This window comes from Photinus pyralis, unplaced genomic scaffold (genome assembly GCF_008802855.1).
Source record: "Photinus pyralis isolate 1611_PpyrPB1 unplaced genomic scaffold, Ppyr1.3 Ppyr1.4_LG8, whole genome shotgun sequence".
Classification (NCBI taxonomy): Eukaryota; Metazoa; Arthropoda; class Insecta; order Coleoptera; family Lampyridae; genus Photinus; species Photinus pyralis.
The window spans coordinates 26,065,117-26,085,544 of NW_022170819.1; the positions used below are offsets into that span (position 1 = coordinate 26,065,117).

General features: G+C 37.1%; 1 protein-coding gene across 2 annotated transcripts; it reads right to left on the reverse strand.

Moving 5' to 3' along the window:
- Positions 1-2,680: 2,680 nt before the first annotated feature.
- Positions 2,681-5,632, reverse strand: LOC116179789 (tetratricopeptide repeat protein 39C-like). 2 transcript variants are annotated; one of them, XM_031499630.1, is made up of 8 exons: positions 5,179-5,632; positions 4,794-5,127; positions 4,317-4,749; positions 4,057-4,266; positions 3,832-4,000; positions 3,288-3,735; positions 3,030-3,241; positions 2,681-2,980 (listed from the first exon to the last, which is right to left on the reverse strand). In XM_031499630.1, the coding sequence occupies exons 1-8, from the start codon at positions 5,341-5,343 to the stop codon at positions 2,873-2,875; spliced, it is 2,079 nt and encodes a 692-aa protein (XP_031355490.1). In that variant the 5' UTR covers positions 5,344-5,632; the 3' UTR covers positions 2,681-2,872. The 2 variants fall into 2 exon arrangements, with proteins under 2 accessions (XP_031355490.1, XP_031355491.1); XM_031499631.1 differs by having other exon boundaries at positions 4,626-4,749; positions 5,179-5,631.
- Positions 5,633-20,428: the final 14,796 nt, after the last annotated feature.

Genomic DNA, 20,428 nt, shown 5'->3' on the forward strand with positions numbered 1-20,428 from the left:
AAGGTGGGTTCATAGCTCTCCGTTCATCCGTTGCGTTGATCCGTCAAACGGATAGTACGTTTTGTTAAGGTTCATAGCAATCCGTCCACATTGTACATTTGCAAGTATAACCATAACCTAAATTTTATTTTGTACTGTACCCTTCGTGATTTTCAGTATGTGAAAATGGTACGAAAGTAAGAACACATTGCTATCTGATTATTACCGTGAAGAACGAATAGGCGAACGCTGTTAACATACCAAACATAACCTCACTCTTGTTAAAAACGGACCAACGGAAACGTAAATGTTCAACTTCAACAAACTTTTCCGTCGTAAACGGACGACGTACGATTTAAAAATTTGCTGTCTTCTGATTGGCTAACGGACAAACGGAAACGTATGAACGGAGAGCTATGAACTTACCTTAATAGTCAGAGGCTTCTTGGTTGGGTATACCCTTCTTTAACAAAACACTAGACGTCTCCCAACTCTAAGCTTTGCCAGTCTGGTTACGTCCATTTTCTCTCTATGCTGTAGGGTATGTTGTCTTCCGGTGGTACTAAATCTTCCAGAATTTCATCTTTTGTAGGATTTGTAAGCAATGCCATGTTATGATAATTTGTGTATATAACTTTAGGTACTTAATGATTGAAAACTATTATAGTAGTCTTACTGTGAGAATGTCGCCACCTACTTTCCGATTATCTCAATAAGCACTTCCCGTTTGGTGCCCTTCGATTTCTCATATTCCCAAACATTACCAGCCTTGGATATAGAAAGCGACCTGTCAGTGCTCGTGAGAGACACTTTTTTTGATGCTCGACCTTCTTTTTAGTTGCAAAACCTTTTACCGAGATTCTCCTGCTCTCCAGTAAGCTTATGCGGTGCTTTGTGACCGTAGGTCTCAAATTTCGCCAACCCTTTTAATACCTCACCTTTTCCAGAAGCTAACGCTGGTACTGGCACCTGGTCAAGCTTTCGGACTCCTATTGTTCTAACCTGCGTCAAAAGGATTCAAGGATTCATGGCTCAGTGGTTAGAGCATTGGGTTATGAATCCGAAGGTCGGGTGTTCGAACCTGGGTTGAGGTGAATTTTTCATCTGTGGCGGAGATGGAAATTACCTTAGACCAGTTCCGAGCATTCTACCTGCTACTCCGAATTAGGTTTTCCTGCAGTTTTCCTAATTCGTAAGGTAAATACCGGAATAGTATAGACCAACTTAAGACCTTCTGCAGAGGCACCTCTAAATAGCATTATGCGGGTCACTCTGTAATTGGGCGCATGCCTGTTGAGGGCCCAAAACAAGAGAGGAATAATAATAATAACAGATATACCAAATTTGGTTCGAATAGGTTCAGCCGTTTAGCCGAAAATAGAGTCAGTAGATCGAAGAGACCGACATAATCGAAATTTTGTTTGATTCCAGATTCTAAGTACGTCAAACGTCAAAAAAGGGGTACTTTCGACCCCCACGCAATACCTCCCTTAGAACCGTGCGGGTTGAATTCAAAATTATTTACAAAACATAGCGAAAAATATTTTAGTTTAGTACTATTGCGTTTTTCTGCTATTATGTATCTTTTTCTTTCTCTTTTTCCAATCTCTTTGGTTCCTTTTCCTCATTCCTTTACTTGGTTCTCTTTGAATTGATTCTTATTCTTAAAACTTTTCTCAAAGTACTACCTTATACAGTGCTATTTATTAAGAAGTAGACATAGGGATTTAATAATATAATATAAATCTCTTCTTAAGGGCGCCTAATTTTACGCAATCAAAATAATTTCTTAAAACAAATAAAGATCAAATTCTGACTGTCAGAAGGATTTTGTCATTTAAAAGTAGACATAGGGAAAACCAATACACGTAAATCCCTATGTCTACTTCCTAATAAATAGCATGACTGTAATATATTCTAGACTTGGCAAGGTTCCACTAGACTTACATCCGATTCAGGGCCTGTGATTTCTGTTCGGCCTATTCTAACTTCTCTTGAATGTCAGCCATTTCTTTCTTCTTGCAACTTAACCTGATCTTCTTTGTTTTTTAATTCTTCTAATTTTTTATTCATATCTTGTAGTAAAAATGAGTCCTTTTGCATATTCAAATATGTATTGCTTTTCTAAAATATCGCTCGTTTCTTCTGAGAGTTTGACTTAGGTGCTTTAACTGAATTTTCTTCTAACTCTTCTACTCCTTTCTGCCAGATATTGACTTTTTCAGTTTGTTGATCTACCCCCTCCGAAATTTATCGATCGATTTACCCCGGCTCTGTATTGCTCCTTCATTGTATCTCATAACTTGTTGTAGGTCTTGAACTAATCTGCTTCAATTTTCTTCCTCTGTATTCTCCATGACTTTTTAACGGATTTTTGGAAAAAATATGCTATTATATTGGTTATGGCTGGCTGGCTGGCTGTCCGGATGAGATCTCAGCAATTACAATTGCTAGAGACTTTAAATTTTCACTAAAAGCTTTCTGTTATAGTGTAGATGTGCAGGCTCTAGTCTATTTTGAGTTAGATTACTCGTGAGATCGATAATTTTAAAATTTGCTAATATAAAATACTGATCTGCATTACCAAAAATGCGCTTTTATCATGCATTGACTCTTCATTTTGAGTTGTTATTGCTTGGTTTTCCTAGGGGACTGTAGAAAACCTGTGAGGACGAGAGATGAGGGTTGTCACAAAAAATGCTTTTCGTTTATTTCTATTTTTATTGGACGCAACTTTCTTAAAATATGAAAAAGCAACAATGACGACAACCTATTCGTCTTTCCCATCTCATCTGCACTATAAGTAACATTACAATTATTGTGGTTCTAGGGAATAATTTGTTTCTAGTAAATTTTGTGCAAAAATATTCAAATTTATCGACGAATTACGATCCTAACTGAGTTTAATCAGCGAATGGACACGTACATTCAGCCTTTGCTCGAAATCGTAATCCTTGTAACGCTCGACGTCAGCTAGCATCGCCTTTCCTTCTTTCTTTTTCTAAAAATATGAAACTTAGTCAATAATTATTACATCTTAGATGCGTTACCCCCAGCTTCTTCATTAAAATGTGCCCCAGCTCGTACTGCGCGAAGGCCGAGACGTGAGCGTCATCGGCGTTGTGGGGTAGCTCCTTTCGAATTTCCAAACACTGCCGTAGACACTCGATCCCAACCTCGTACTCTTTCAGGATGCAGTGACAGGTGCCTCGAATGAGCAGCGCAAGGCCCAGCATGGGTTCGACGGTGACATTTTCACAATCTGTTGATAGTGAAAGCTAATAAAAGCGTCGAAAGCGGTTATGTACCTGAGATTATTCGGCGAATATTGTCAAAGGTGCAACTGGGCAATGCATTCCACAAGTACAGTATGTCATAGATGAGGAATATCCAAAACGTTCTATCGTTAAGTTTCGTTTTGTCAGCAGTGGGGCACAAGGCGAACCTTTTCGAAAGAAACATCCCTAGCTGGTTGAGTTTTGGAGAGTTTTCGTATACAGTTTTCATTTGACTTAGTGTATTTACATTTTTGATACTATTACACGCACCCGCGCAGATAATAGAAAGGTAAGTGTAAAATTCACGTGACCATCTACTTGCAACTCTCAGTTTTTCAAACGTGAGTTCGGCCGACCGGTAATCGAGCTGTATCAAGTAGCACCAACCAACCTCGTGCAGCGAGAGCATTTTTATCTCCCTTTGGATGGAATTCTCGACTGACGCTTGAAACGCATTTAACGCTTCGGGAATGTTAGACTAAAAAGATATACGCTTGTAGGTATACACAAATCCTTCCACCACAATGTTGTAACAATGGATATCACCCAACACCATGGTGGAAGTACCTCTTACGTTTAGTCTATGGATTCTTCCTAGAAAAAAAAGAAATAGAGCTGAGTCTCTGTATTCCTTTTGCGATTCGTCCAAAAGCTGCATGGCTGCTTCAACCCCGGCTCTCACATTACTACCATCCAACGCGTAAAACGGCCTTACGATGGTATGATACCACAAAAGCGCCAATCTAAAATCGACCGTTTTGATTAAAGGCGATTGTCCATTACAATTTTGCGTACGCACGTCGCTAGTGGCGCGTGCATATCCGAACCTTCCCTCGAGTACATTAAATTACTGATGCCCAAATTGCGATTGCCGCCAAATCCCAAGAAACTGGTCACTCTCAGCAGCGAAGGTGGAAGCAGAGATACTCCCAAGTGAAAAAGTCCGTATCCGAACGATATCGCTCCCATAAGTCGCGTTATCGTTTCCTTGTCAATGTCGCACGGTTTCCTAAAAATTAGTTGCACATCAAACTTACATTTTCCGCGTTGAAGGCTTACTGTTTTTCTGAGGAGAAGAAGTTGAGTGAAGTGAAATACGAAAGGCCGTTGAAGGAGAGTGGTTTGGAAAGGGTGTCGCCGAGACCGACAGTAAATGACTTTTTAAGCGAACCTTTGGCATGGTACCCGTTACTTAAATGAACTTTACTACTAATATCGTAACAATTATTTTTTAAACAATCACTGGAGTTACACCTACTTGAGCTTTTGCTGTTATTGTTAACATTAGTGGCGTAACTAGACAAACTATTATCGGTCGTGTAAGAGCGTGACATTTTTTGTAAAGAAAAAGGACGGGATGGTAAATACCCATTGGACGGTGGTGATTGAGGAGGGGCTCCCTGGTATAGATATTCCCACTGCTTCTCTACATTTTCTACATCTTCCTCTTCATCACGTTCATTTAAGGGGGCTATATTTTGTGTTGCCGCATCTACAAGTCTACGTAAATTTAATGGAGCACAAACAAGCTTTTACCTGGAAGCTCGCCAACGATCTCCTTGTACAAAGATCGAATGGTGTTATACGTATGTTGGTATATCTTCCAAGATTTCCTCAAAATCCAACCCCCCTTAAACATTCCCGACACGTCCTGCTGTAGAAATATCAAAATTGCCATGCATACTTGAGCATCCGCCAGTATGATTTGATGTTCGAGGTATTCGGTATCAGATAACGAGGTTTCGGCCCCAAATACTTTCGATTTCATCACCTTCATCCAGCCATTATCCGAGTAACACCGACGTTCAGTTTCTTTTAACGCACTTAAAGCCGTCGTCAATTTGTCATCTTCCAGTGTCGTAATCGCATCCTGAGGGTTGCGAAACATACAATTAAATTGCTTCAAGTAATGCGTACTTACCATAAAAATTGCGAACGAGTAACCAGCGTAAAGGTGAATGGAATCGGGGTATTCTTTAAATAAAGCTTCCGCATCGCTTGCCTTGTTGTTTATTAGCAGTTGTATACCTTCCCTTGCCAGTTTCCACTTAGGTATGTCGTTTGGCGAGCGATTGAAAGTTGCCATTATGTTTGGAGCGTCATTTTTTTAAATGCTAGACGTTGCTTGCTTGCTACTTACGTTGAATTTTAGTGCTATTTTGAAAACCCTGTCAAATGTCAACCATCTTGGAACTGTTCATTCATGGCTTGCCTTTATTGATTTTCCTCTCCCACCCTCTACATGAAAACGTTTTCTCTCGACTCCTTAAATTTTCATTCCGTTTCTATTGTTAATATAGGTGCCTATATGAAAGCATTACTTAGGTCGTTGTAAGGGTTGATTTATATGCGAAAAATATGGTAACTTATTACTGCCCTTAATTTGCGCGATCAACAGGTAGGTATTGGCGTATTGCGCACACCTACATTAACCATCAGTCAATGATAAAAATGTTTCGAGAAGGATGCTCGTACTCAACCACTGTAGGGGATATCTTATGGTACATAAAACCGTTAGGCTTGGATTTTAGGTAATAGTCCCTAGCTATTGACAAATGGTAGATAACATTTGGAATGCATGCGAAAAAATGCATTCAATGCAAAAATTAAATGCCCTCAAGTTCACTAGTTTTTAAAAGAATTATTTTATGCATGCGGGGATTGTTGATGTCTTGAAAAAGAAAAATCAGATACAACTGAATACTGAACGATCCTCGAGATCTTCACAGGAGCCTTAAGTTGCAACCCCCACTAAAAAGATTAGCAAATCTATTAATACTGTTATTTTGTACTTATTTGTACCGCGGATACCAAATTTTGTACCACTACATTTTAATCGTTAGGACCAAATCTACATTGGGGTTGCAATTTAATGCCACAACCCCAAGTATTCACATCCTTAAAAATTTTTGTGCCAGAATTTTGTACTCATTTTGTACTAATTTGCATCGTAAATAAGAAATTTTGTACCACTACCTTTTAACAACTAGGACTAAATCTACATTGAGGTTGCAACTTAATGCTACGCCCTCAAGTATACAGATTCTTAAAATGTTGTGTGCCATAATTTTGTACTCATTTTGTACTAATTTGTACAGTAACAAAGAAATTAGCTTTTAACCGTTACTATCAAATTAATTTTGGAGGTGCAACTTAACGGTACAACCCCGAATGTACAAATTCATACAAATTTCCATGCCATAGTTTTGTACTCATTTTGTACTAATTTGTGCCGAAAGCAACTAGTTTTGTACCACAACTTTACCGTTTTATAAAACGGCGAAATTTACAATGTGGCTACGACATATATATGTTGTGGTTGCAACAGACAGACAAATAGACAGACAGACAGACAGGCAAACAGTTAATTACGTAGATAATGCGTAACACACGTTTTCCAATGGACTATAAAGATGATGTATCTAATATAGGTATTTAGCTATTTACGAGGGTATTTATTTTCAGTGTAAATTGGTATAAAACTTTTGTTATACAGACTCAATTGTTACTTTGCATCTTCAGTACCTATGTACCTACTCTCGATTTTCTCATTTGGTATTTGTAGCGTTTAACGAAGTTGAGGTAACGTTTATGTCCTCGATTTTCCGTCGCCTGTCTGTCTGTCTATCTGTCTGTCTGTTCCATTGAAATCTCGGCCCCTGGTCCAGATAGAGACTTTGGGTGTTCGTTTATTGATAGCTGCTAATATATGGTCTACATTTGCCCGTTACTCATCACGAGTGGGTTTTGAAACATTTTTATTTATTTATCTTTGAATTTTAAATAGGTATTGATCATAATACGTTATTTAATTTGTGTGTAGGTACACATTTGAAATTGGAACTGCGAGAAGTGTAATCGGAATCGTGAGCAACAAAATAAGGTACGATGGTATTTTTTACTACCTATTTTAACATTTGGGCTCAGTTGGTCATTGCGTCATAACTTCGGAAGTTAAATTCTGGTTTAAAGAAATGTATTGGTTAATGTCCAGTGTTTAATAAATCGGTAAAACACTCGTGTGAAATAAGCAGTCAAAATATAGCAGCCAAAATGCCGAAAACGAACGAACGACCAGTGGCTCGTTTACCATAAAAAACAAATTTGCGAATGTACTCTCGCATAGCAGCCATTTTCCAGCAGCTAAACTAACATTCATCTTAGATCCCTCTCTATTCGAAAGGAACAACATAAAACAATAAAAAATTGCTGCCACCTTTTGCAAAAGAATTTCACATTTGAATTTAGCCTTAGTATCTTCAAAAAATTAGCATTCACTTACTGAGCCACCTCATAGGGTGAAATCTGCCCCCAAAGTGTAAAAAAATACATATACAACCCTTAGAAAAAAGGTTTTACTTTTATTGGGCTATTCGCATTGACTGATGATTGAATATTAATTAATATCAGCGTGACTTGATAAGACACGGATGGTTAACTTACCCTATAAGCCGTTTGACAGCTTTATTGGGGTAAATTATTGCCTATGTGAATATGGACAAAAAAACACATATTCTACCAAGACGGAACAAAGACTCTATTGAAGAAATGGTCACATTTTCGAAAAAAATTAATACGTATTACATGCCTGCTTTTAATTTTCATTTTACACTTTCCTGGTGGTGATGAAAAGGAAAACGAAAGTGAAAATCCCGAGGTAGATAATTCAGTTCGAAGAAGAAGCATGTGACATGATGGAAGTAGAAAACTGGCGGGGGTTGGCAGAGGTACAAAGTGGGAAATATAAATCGTATTTAACACAAAATTCGGAATGGTTAAGAAAGGACTTGAGCCAGTTAAAACCTGTGTTACCAATTGGGTTGTTAAAAAACGGCAACAAGGATTCACTTCCTCCCCTAAATGTGAACGGCGAAAGAGTAATACTGCACTTCTTCAGATTACCTGTTCAGCGTATTGCGACAGCGACCTATATAAAAGCTATGTGGATACCACTGAAGCATTTTTGATCGGCAAACTGGCTAGGGAAATCATCAAGCACGGAAGCACTTCAAAAAAGAGTCGAGCAGGAAAGTTATAGTTTGTACAAACCAATTTATTTCGATGAGACCTTTCGTTGGAATACAATGAAGGGTAGAACGTGGTGTTTACCCCCCCCCCCCACACACACATTTTCAAAAGTTTTACTTGGCACCACTAATGGAATGCGTATGAAAAATCTTACACCAATTGGTTGCCCTATGTAACAGTGATGCACATTTCACTTTCAAAAACAGCATCTCAGGAAATAATTCATTGGGAGCCCTCCCTTTAAGACACTAAAATTTAATGGCCGTCGTAGTTTAAAGTAAGTAGTTCAAAACGGCAGAAGTGGGCCCGGACGGACGGACGGACAAAACGCAAACAATTGCACATTTTTTTTAATTCTTAAAAAAGTCGCTAAAACATATCCGCAACGTTCTACGTGCTGAGATCCCAACCCCCAACACGGACGGATTCAGAGTTATAATACTACTACGAGTACCTAAGAAAAATTGAAAAAAGGGACAAAATAATGTACGTCAAAATAATTTCCTTATAACGATACATTATATTAGTGCATAATCATGGAACAAAATTGTGACCCCAATATAGATTAGATACTAGTGGATGGAACTCAGTGGTACAAATTTAATGCAAAATGAGTACAAAATCAAGGGACAAGAATTTTATGAATGTAGGTACATATACGAGATAGTAACGTTAACATATATTTGATCCTAGCTGTCAAAAAGTACTGGTAGAAAATTAGTTACTTACAGTACAAATTAGTACAAAATGAGTACAAAATTATGGCGCGAAAATTTGCATGAGATTGTATACTCGGGGTTGTACCGTTAAGTTACACCTCCAAAATTAATTTGATAGTGGCGGTTAAAAGGTAATGGTACAAAATTTTTTGCTTACGGTACAAATGAGTACAAAATGAGTATTTTTATTCGAAGTGTCTACTATTTCATATAAATATCTTAACAAATAAAAAAATTGGGATTGCGCAAATACAAAAGTAAGAATGCGCATGCGCAATATTTTTTTTTGAATCTGCTTAGTCTTCTGAGGTTTAAGGAATATTTACTAACACATAAAACCGGACATTCATATGTTCTTTGTAACATGAGTTATAAAAGAAGTCCTTTTTGGGACGTTTGGGCAGCTTTGGGCTGTAACCTTTTGGTCCGTTAGTCTACGTAGCCGAAAAACAATAGAGACCTTTCTTATATCCTGAAGAACATGTGTATCAAATTTCAAAGCGCGATCGGACGTTTATACACAAAGTTATCGTGCACACGGACAGACAGACAGCAATACGAAATTATAAACGATCTCGAGGATCGTTAATAATTTATTTAAGGCCGAGATTCGCTAAAGCCCTATATAGATAGATATTTTATTTACGCCATTTGGCAAATCATACTTTCTGCATTTCTTCCCTTTTTCCTATTATCTCCTTCATCCATTTTTCTCTTCTTTCCCCCTCGTCAAGTATTTCTCTCCTGCTTTGCCTTGTTCTTTCTACTTGTTTACATTCCCATACTAAATGATGAATATCTTTCTCTCCACATAATTTGCATTTCCTTTCTTCTCTCTTCTATACTCGTTACACGCGTTTCATTATAGTATTCATATTGAACTAGTATCATTAATAACTATAAAGGCATTTGATTCGATACCTGATTTTTGTTTGATTTGTGTAATTTTTTTGCAGTTTGTTGTCGTAGTTGATTTGTCATTCCTTATATTTGTGCTATTCCAGGTTCTTTTTGTCCAATGAAGGTTTTTTCTTGGAGTTATTTTATGTGGACGTAATATTTTATTTGTTTTTGTCGTTCGACATGAAAGTTAGATGGCTCTGCTTGTAATTTTTCCCTACAGCGACTTTATACGAGACAATTGCGACTCAAAGCTCCACCCAGCCGCCATGTTGCATCGAACATTCAAATTAAAAATCATCGGGTATCAATCCAATTGTACTGTAGGCAACAGGCAATACACAAAAACAATTACATGTAGCAGAAACTCGATGCAACATGACCGCTGATCAAAAATTACTGCCCTTTCACAATCATGTTAATGTTAATGGTAATGTTAAGAGGTAATGGTAATGGTAATGGTAACGCTGTTCACAATACTGTTAATGTTGATGGTAGAGGAAGTTCCCCCACTCAAAAGTGACAGTGTTTTATGGTGGCGCTGGAGGGCGCAACGAAAAATAAATTGTCTGTTTAAATTCTTTGATTTGATCTGTGGTTGTTTGACGGGCCGTAAAAATATAACCTTTAATTCAAGTTTAGCATTACAGTTAAGGGTTTCAGCAATTTCAATCCAGGCGTTGTTCTTTTTCTTTATGTCTTTAAAATCGCTGCGTTGTTTATCGTAGAGGAATGGGTATTGTTGTATTAACTCCAACAGTAACGAGACGTCAACAACCATCATTGCACCGAACGCAACAGCAAATAACAAAAACCAGCAATTGCACACGAAAACAACAAGGCAAACGAGAAACTCAAACGAACTGCAGAGCTTAAATAAATATGACGCGATGGGTGACAGTTCACGCGGTCAGCAGTCAACACATGCGCATGCGCTGCATTTTACCGTAGCTGCAATTCTATTGGAGGCTGTTAACGCCGATGTTAGTAGATCCAGAAAATTTCTGGACCTTAACATTACCATCTTACGTTAACATTACCATTACCATCATTGTGAACGCTTTGCTTGTAATGCCATTATCTGGAGTTTAACATTCTAACATTACGTTACCATTACCATTAACATTAACATGATTGTGAAAGGGCAGTTAGACATTCTATTGTTGCCGCCGCCCTGTCTCGCATAAAGTCACTGTACTTTTGCCAAGAGTTGCCAACTGCCTATAAGCTGTGCTATAAGTATAGCGCATTTCACAGTTGCAGTGCAGGCTCGGGGACCCCTAAAGTATTGTCTATTTTATATTTTTCTCCCTTTCTTTTCTTCTGTGTTATATAGAGGTATCACTCTCATTATCTTCCTCTCCACTCGTCTTTTCTGCATGCCTTCCTCCCCTTTAATTGTTAATATGCCTCCTTTTGATCTTCTCTGTATGTTATCCGCATTCGCACTATATGCATTTCCTTGGTATTCTATTCTTTATTTTCTCCCAGGTTTTCATTCATGATTCCACTATCCACTATTCTTATTTCCTCTTACAAACTCCCAGAATTGTACATCTTGGCCACATTCCAGAACATCATCTTCGTGATACTCATCGTTTTCATTCCGTTTTGTTCCTTTCTCCTGTTGGTCGTTTTTGTCTCCTTCCATCCCCCTCTGCCTTGTTTTTTACTGCTAAAATCTCCTTCCAAACTTCACCTTTTCCCCCACCTTACTTGCTTGTCCTTCCCCCTTTCTCCCTCCTCTATAATCTCTCTCTGTACCCTTCTTTCTTCATAAACCAACTCGTCGTCTATGTACCTACATCTTGTTTCTCTTTAACTTCGCCTTATCTCTCATAACTTTCCTCTCCATTTTCCATGTTAGTTCCGCAATTATTCCCCTCTATTTTAGTCGTTTTCGTCTCTTTTACGTGTAAGTTTTTCTTTCAACCATTGCCCCGTGCCTTCTCTCTCTTGTCCTTTTTCCATTTGTAATGTACGTAATCCCCAGGCTCTACGATAACTTCACGTGGAAATCAAATCAAAGCGGCAACGTCTAAAAATGCTATTCCCTCCAAAAGCTAACCGGATCCCGCTTAAATTTAAAATGGAAAAGTGGCACGTGATCGAAAGTCTAAGACAGAGCCCACTTACGTTAGTTGTAAACAACGTTAAGTACAGTAGGAAAGGAACGCAAAATAAAACACCGAAATGGCCAAAACTTTGTCTAGGTATTACTTAATGTTACTAACTAAAGTAACCGTAAAAAATACACAAAGTTGGTTGCCGGCATGAGGCAAGGTTAAAAACAAGGTTAGGGAACAATAGTCTAGGTAATCAGATAAACAAAATTCTGGGCTAGAGTGAAGAGTACAGGATGTGACTCATCTTTGGCACAATAAAATCATCATTTGTTAAAAACGGCATTTAAAGTTACATGGACTTAGAGGATAAATGCAACGTTAATACCAAACTATATGTGGATCGCAACTGATATCGCATAAAGGTTCGAAACCGAAGAGTCTTTGTTAGCAAAAGTCCACTCCTGGAATAGGTAACTGGTCCCTCGTCCGGGGTATCCAAGCCTACAGTTGAGATTCGAGATCAGTCCCGGCATTAGGTGTCGTAACTGATTCGGTTACAGTTATCTACCATCCCCGTCATTGTCCCTTCAAGGCGAAAAGCCAACCAAAAATCAGTAGACATACACACAATTCGACAAGTAAATTAATGATCAAAATTTATAAATTTAACTTTGGGTCAAACGCCAATGAATTAAAATTTACACAAGACGGCCTGCTTTCTCTTTGGACACAACGGGAATTTTTTGCCACTTTTCGCTGAGCACATATCTACCTACTCTCTTTTTCATCCAGTTCAAAATGCTCTCTCTTCAATATGTAAATAAAAACAACCCAGGCGAGCATACCGAAATCGTCCACTATTTAATTCGCTTTCTATACTCTCCTCTAACCTTTAGCAAAAGCGATTACCTTGATTTACTTTAGCAATGCTAAACTACGCTATCTCTTGTTAATGTTATTGCAACTATCTATAAGCTACTCTCTTACCTTATCTCTACCCGTAATCATTGAATAAACAATTGTTTATTAAATACCCTAATCCTGTTCAGCGTCCCTCAGTTTATTGCAGCAATTCACAAACTTCAATTTAAAACACACGCGTTCATTCACTTCCGTGTCTACCTAAAAAGTCTGGGCAAAGCCTTTTACAAAACAATTTCATTGCAACAGAATTTTTGAATTGCAAAAATCAAATCCATATAATCGAAAAGTTTTACAATTCCACAACTAAAAAAAACGCTTTTGACCGGAATTGTAGTCAAAATATAAAGATAAATAGTCTAGTAATTGTTATCTAAAAAGAACCGCAAAGGTTCCTTTTCCCATATTGCTCACTAAAGAAAACGACTCATTATTGTTCCTAAGATGGCTTCGGTTACTCATATTTCGATAATTAGACAACAAGAAGCAAAGTTGAGGCAGGGCAAAATGTTATAGAGGCCTTTGGTTACGAATTACGTCATAAAATACATTGTGTTATGTGCCAAATACTTAGTAAGGATATGGAATTCCAAAATATTATCTATAGAGGCGCATTTGTTTTTAATAAAGGAAAAACAAAATTCCGCTCGTCGCATTTTTTCCATCTGAGAAGCATCCAATTTTTTTCCTATTGCATCTGGACTCCCTCAGGGTAGCGTCTTGGGACCACTTCTCTTTCTTATATACACTGCAGACTTACCAGAAACTAACCCTACCAAGATAGCTTCATTTGCAGACGACGTAGGTCGGCGATGATCCGATAGCAGCCAATAACGCAATTCTTAAGTCTATATGGTTATGTGGAATCTAATTGTGGGGGTGCACTAAATCCATGACAGTTGACATCGTCCAAAGGTTTCAATTCAAAATGCTTTAGAACTCTGGTAAACTCTAAAAAAAGTGATCAAACATCTAAGGCAGGCCCCCTCTTACGTTAGTTGTAAAAAAAAACACAAAATAAAACAATATATAATGGCGTAGTAGTACCTATAGTTCGTATTTTGATCAGTTATTTTAACAATCATAATAATCTCGAATGAACAAGAGTGAAACTGTTATCAATGTTTATAAGATAACTTGTTGCAAATATCAATCTCATACACAAACAAGATAGCAAAACAGGTCGAAAGTAAGTTGCAAAACAAAGAAACTGGTTGGGGTACAAGTAGATAACAAAAAAAAAGGTAGATGTTAAAAGCAAGATGGTGAATTACATGGCTTTGGAGGGCGAACTCAACGTTTTAAGGTACAGAACATGTGAAAAATAACGAATCGCAACTCATATAAATCGAAACCGAAAACTTTTTGTGTTAGCAGAGTCTCGCCCCCCAGACAGGTAGCATGAACCCTCATTGCGGGAGTTCCCCACCCTAAAGTTGAGTTTCGAAAACAGTCCCCCGGCATAGGGTGTCGTAACTCAAATGTGGTTACAATTATTTACAACCCTCGTGACCATGTTCTTCAATATACATACTTACCTCAAACTTCAAACAATTCGATAATTTCCACGTGTTTAAAAGAATAATCAAAAATATAATAAATTCTAAATTGGGACCAAGATCATGCAATCGAAACATTGGGTAGGTATCAAATATGTGATTCTGCATTGAAGTTAAATCAAAAGTCAATTTCATAAACAAAGATAGAAAATTATAAAAAAATATAAAATGTCGCCTACCAGACCAGTGAACTCAAATAGATGATAACCTGCATTAAATAACCCAAATTAACAACAAACATTTACGGAGCGTTGCTTTTATAACCGCTATTAAAAACAAAGATGCCAAAAGTAAGAAATATTGGTGCACAGTTTTTAATTAAGATTTTTTAATTTAATTGTGTCGAACGTCTGCCTGCGTGGTATATGTAAACAAGCTCTGAATGCTTTTCTTTCTTCCGGCATGGTTGTTTCAATTTTTTTATGTTTTGCGGATTAAGACTTTGTGTTAAATGTGTTTAATCATAATTGAACCTATTGTTCGACCCGGATAGTTTTCATGAAAGATTTCTCTTTTCGTGCGTCGGATGCTAATGAAAATTTGTGTAAATTCGCCCAAATTTTATTAATTTCAAGTTAACATTGAGATTCTTCATTCTGACAGGAGCTGAACGTCCACGATGATAATAATTACAATTCTAAATTTGAACATTGTTTTGGTTTAAGCTAGCTGGATAGGGGTATGGTGGGTAGTTTAGTGATTTGCCATTGCACATGGCACTATGTTCTGCTCCTTAACTCTTTTGTATCTTTTCTTGTGCAATCTAGGTTAGGGTAAAGTACATTGGAGCGATTAGTGGTTCCGTAAACTAGCCTACTCGCATTCAATCCATTAACCTTGATCCCTTTGATAGCTGTCTTAATCCGCATCACTTATAGGTACACTGCCTTTTTTTGAGCCCCGAAAAAAAAATTGGCTCAGATCGACCCGGAAAAAAAAATTTCTTATAGAATGTGGCCTGTAGAATCCATAATTTCAAACAGTTTCAAGATTGGGCTACTAGTTCAAAAGTTACAGCCCTTTGAATTTTTTTTCGAAATTGGTTTCTAGTCTATAACTTTTGATTGAGAAGTCTGATCGAAAAAGTACGAATTGATTTGGATTCTACGCATCCAAATTAATAAGAAAATGTGTTTTCCCGAGAAATTTTGGTGTAGTCGATTTTTGGTAAAAAAGGAAGGTTATACACTGCCTTTTTTTGAGCCCCGAAAAAAAATTGTTTCAGATCGACCCGGAAAAAAATTTCTTATAGAATGTGGCCTGTAGAATCCATAATTTCAAACAGTTCCAAGATTGGGCTACTAGTTCAAAAGTTACAGCCCTCTGAAATTTCTTTCGAAATTGGTTTCTAGTCTAGGTATAACTTTTGATTGAGAAGTCTGATCGAAAAAGTACGAATTGTTTTGGATTCTACGCACCAAAATTAATAAGAAAAGTGTTTTCCCGAGAAATTTTGGTGTAGTCGATTTTTGGTAAAAAAGGAAGGTTATACACTGCCTTTTTTTGAGCCCCGAAAAAAAAATTGTCCCAGATCGACCCGGAAAAAAATTTTCTTATAGAATGTGGCCTGTAGAATCCATAATTTCAAACAGTTCCAAGATTGGGCTACTAGTTCAAAAGTTACAGCCCTTTGAACTTTTTTTCGAAATTGGTTTCTAGTCTATAACTTTTGATTGAGAAGTCTGATCGAAAAAGTACGAATTGTTTTGGATTCTACGCACCCAAATTAATAAGAAAAACTGTTTTCCCGAGAAATTTTGGTGTAGTCGATTTTTGGTAAAAAAGGAAGGTTATACACTGCCTTTTTTGGAGCCCAGAAAAAAAATTGTCTCAGATCGACCCGGAAAAAAATTTTCTTATAGAATGTGGCCTGTAGAAACCATAATTTCAAACAATTCCAAGATTGGGCTGCTAGTTCAAAAGTTACAGCCCTTTGAATTTTTTTTCGAATTTGGTTTCTAGTCTATAACTTTTGATTGAGAAGTCTGATCGAAAAAAGTACGGATTGTTTTGGATTCTACGCACCAAAATTAATAAGAAAAAGTGTTTTCCCGAGAAATTTTGGTGCAGTCGATTTTTGGTAAAAAAGGAAGGGTTATACACTGCCTTTTTTTGAGGCCCGAAAGAAAAATTGTCTCAGATCGACCCGGAAAAAAATTTTTCTTATATAATGTGGCCTGTAGAATCCATAATTTCAAACAGTTCCAAGATTGGGCTACTAGTCCAGTCAAAATAGGAAAATCAGGGGAACTAAAAATACTAGCTCCAATTTTTTCAGAAATGTGTAGGGGGAGGTTCTCTGAACAAGAAAAAATAAAGTCCCTCCAAATTCCGGTGCCGCTAGGGGTAGGAGGGGGCTTTAAACGACTCATTTTTCAGTTTTTCGCTTTTAACTCGAAAATGGTGCGTTACAGTGAAAAAGTTCTTCAGTACAAAATGAAAGCTTATTAAAATTGCTACAAGTTTGGTTATATACATCTTTACGAAAAACTGAACCGTTTTCGTGCTACCGGCTCCGGAAAGGTGGTAATTTCTAAACAAAATTGTTTTTCACTCACGTTTTTCGTCTATTTTTGGCTACTAAATCCTCCCTCGGTCATTTTAGGGGAAAATCATCACAATAAAACCAGTACAGCATTAACATCCCTATAGCCCGAACCTGCTGAAGTACGAATTATCTCCAGACCCCATTATTCCACGAAAGATGCTTCAGGAAATCTGCTCTCTATGAGGCTTTCCCTGTGTGCATGGATGCAGTGCACCTCAAAATGATTTACACTGTAGTGGACGGTGGCTTTCTCCTTCACAGAGTCAAGTGGAATGTTGGGACCACTTTCTCTTTCGTCTGTGAGCAGTATGCTTCATATATAATAAATCACTATTCTTCCAATTGTGCAGTTGTATTCGATGGGTACGAGGACATTAATACCATAAAACGGTTCAGTTTTCGAAAAAATGTATATAAGCAAACTTGTAGCAAATTTAATAAGCTTTCATTTTGTACTGAAGAACTTTTTCGCTGAGTCGTTTAAAGCCCCCCCCCCCCTTCCCCTCAGCGGCACAGGAATTTGGAGGGACTTTATTTTTTCTTGTTCAGGGATCCTCTCCCTACACATGAAAAAATTGGAACTAGTATTTTTAGTTTCTCTGATTGCCCATTTTTGGTCTAAATTGACTGGGCTATTAATCCATTATAATACGATAATGCACAGCGGAAAACAATAATTCCCACCTTTATAATCACAACACGTCACAGTAACAACGTGGAATTGAAATGGAAAAACAGAACTGTGTGTGGAGGCTCCTCTTGAAATTGATTACTTGTACACTTTGCCATAGATTTTGCATTTTACAATTACGTTTTGAGTCGTCGCAACATGATTATATTAGGTTGCACTTGCGAGAAATTCTAGGAAAGTCTACTGACCACAGTTTCTTATATTACTTGAGATAGTTTCCCTTAAAGCTTACCATCACTTAATTAAATTTAACTATCAATTAACATTAAACAACGTCTCTAGTTTCATTAGTGAGATACTTTACACATCAACGCCCAACTGAATGTGAAAGCGTTATTCGTTTTAATCAATATTGCTGTTACGATTTTTTTCGATTTGTGCGAGCTTGAGGAATTGCTTGACGACCACGATAAGGATATAATGGAGTTTCTTGGCGACATATGAATATGATCGTTTATAGTTAAAGAATAACGACAAAATCGTCCTGACGAACGTAATAAGGTTTGAATAAATCCGTTTCAGTACGAATCTTGTTGAAAACGAGACACCTGCTATATTACGACGGTATATTATACGAATTTTACTTTACGTAATACTCGTATAGGTATTATGAGACTGGCTCGCTAAACGAATTACTATTTCTATGACAGCTTTCACTCCACTTTAGGAATGTAATAATAAGTGCGAGACGAGTAGTAAAAGACATTCACTACCGCGGAGTGCCATTAATTATATTAACATTATAATTTACAATTTCCGAGTGGTGACAATGTTGAGGTTGGATTGACTTCGTTGTTCACCACCTATGATGATACATTTTTGTGAAGATGGCGAGCAAGTGATTGAAAAGTGAATTAATGCGCAGCCACAGACCATTTACATTTTCCCCGCTTTCCCATTTCAGCGAAATGGAATCTCAAAAGTATTATCAGACGATGATCAGTTTTCATTGGATTTTGAATTACCATTTCTAAAACTGAACCCTGAACTTCCTTCCGAAATTACTTTGGGGTACCTCAGTTCGAATTTAAGGCAGTAACATGTCACGTTATTGAACAAGTTATAGGTAAAATTCATTCGAAGGCATACGGCTGTGATGGTATTAACCTAAAAATGGTTAAGTTATGCTGCCCTACTATTTTGCCATATTTGGCACATATCATTAATGAATGTCTTGTTAAAAACGTCTTTCCAGATTGTTGGAAAGAGGCATTAATAAAACCGCTGCCAAAAACTAAACACCCCTCAGAGTTGAAAGACTTACGGCCGATTAGTATTTTACCTACCTTGTCCAAAATATTTGAGAAGATTATTTCTAATCAATTAAACTCTTTTGTATTAGAGATGAATCTGTTACCGGTAAAACAGTCTGGATTTAGGTCCGGTTATAGTTGTACCACTGCACTATTAAATGTAACAAATGATATTTTAGCTGCAACAGATAGAGGACTCGTTACTTTGCTGGTTATGATCGACTATAGCAAAGCGTTTGATATGGTTGATCAATCAATTCTTTTAAATGAGCTGAGAAGTATGAATTTAAGCCCTGATGCAATTGCATTGTTTGGAAACTATTTATCAGATAGACAGCAACGAGTAGTAATAGGTGATTCCACTTCGAAGCCTTTGTTTCTCCGGCATGGGGTGCCTCAAGGGTCGGTTCTCGGACCCCTGCTATATTCGCTATATACATCTCAACTTGTGAGTTCTGTGACTAAGTGCTCAGTACATGCATACGCCGATGATATGCAAATTTATTATTCGTTTCACATGTCTGAGCTACACAATGCTATTCATATCATTAATTCGGAACTATCGCTGCTCAATTCATTATCACGGAAGCTCAAGCTGAAAGTGAATCCACACAAATCGGTGTTTCTATTGTTTGGTAGTAAGAATAATGTTGCTAACTTAAATATGACTCCTTTAATTAAAATCGGTTCTTCCACAATTCGTATTTCCGACAAAGCTAAAAGCTTAGGCTATGGTTGGATAATAGCTTTAGATATACAACCCAAATTAGCAATTATCCAGATAAACTTACCTCTACTAGAATACAGAGAGTACAAAATTCATGTCTACGTTTTATCTATGGAATACGTAAATACGAACATATTAGCCATAAGTTAAAAGATGCCAACTGGCTTTCTATGCATCACCGTAGGGAACTGCAACTGTTCTGTCTTTTTCATAAAATTATTATTTATAAAAGCCCTCCATACTTATACAATACCATTACATTTAGAACTGACGTGCACAACATTGATACAAGATTTCGTGGAAAAATTTCTCCTCCCCTCCATTCTACTGCTTTATTTCAAAGGTCATTTTCATATAATGTGTATCGTTATTACAACTGTTTGTCAACCGAGTTAGTAAATAGTTCTCCGAAAACGTTTAAAGTCAAAATTCGTAATATGTTAATGGACGAGCATATTCTTATTTGAGCATATTTATATTTGAAACTAATTCTACTGCTTAAGTTGTTATAATTTCGTAAACCCTGTTCACTTTTTTTTTTGTATTAATTTTATAATTAGATTTTTGTTTTGGATTGGATGCATAGTAAAATATTATTTAGAATCACAGAATGATAGGTTTAGTTAGTAATAAGCAACATTTTTGTTGTTATTTGTTATTTAATTCAGGGTTTAGGTGGAAGAACAGCGATGCTGAACCTCGCCCTGAGATTATGCTGCATATATACTGCATAATAAAGCATATTTATTATTTATTATT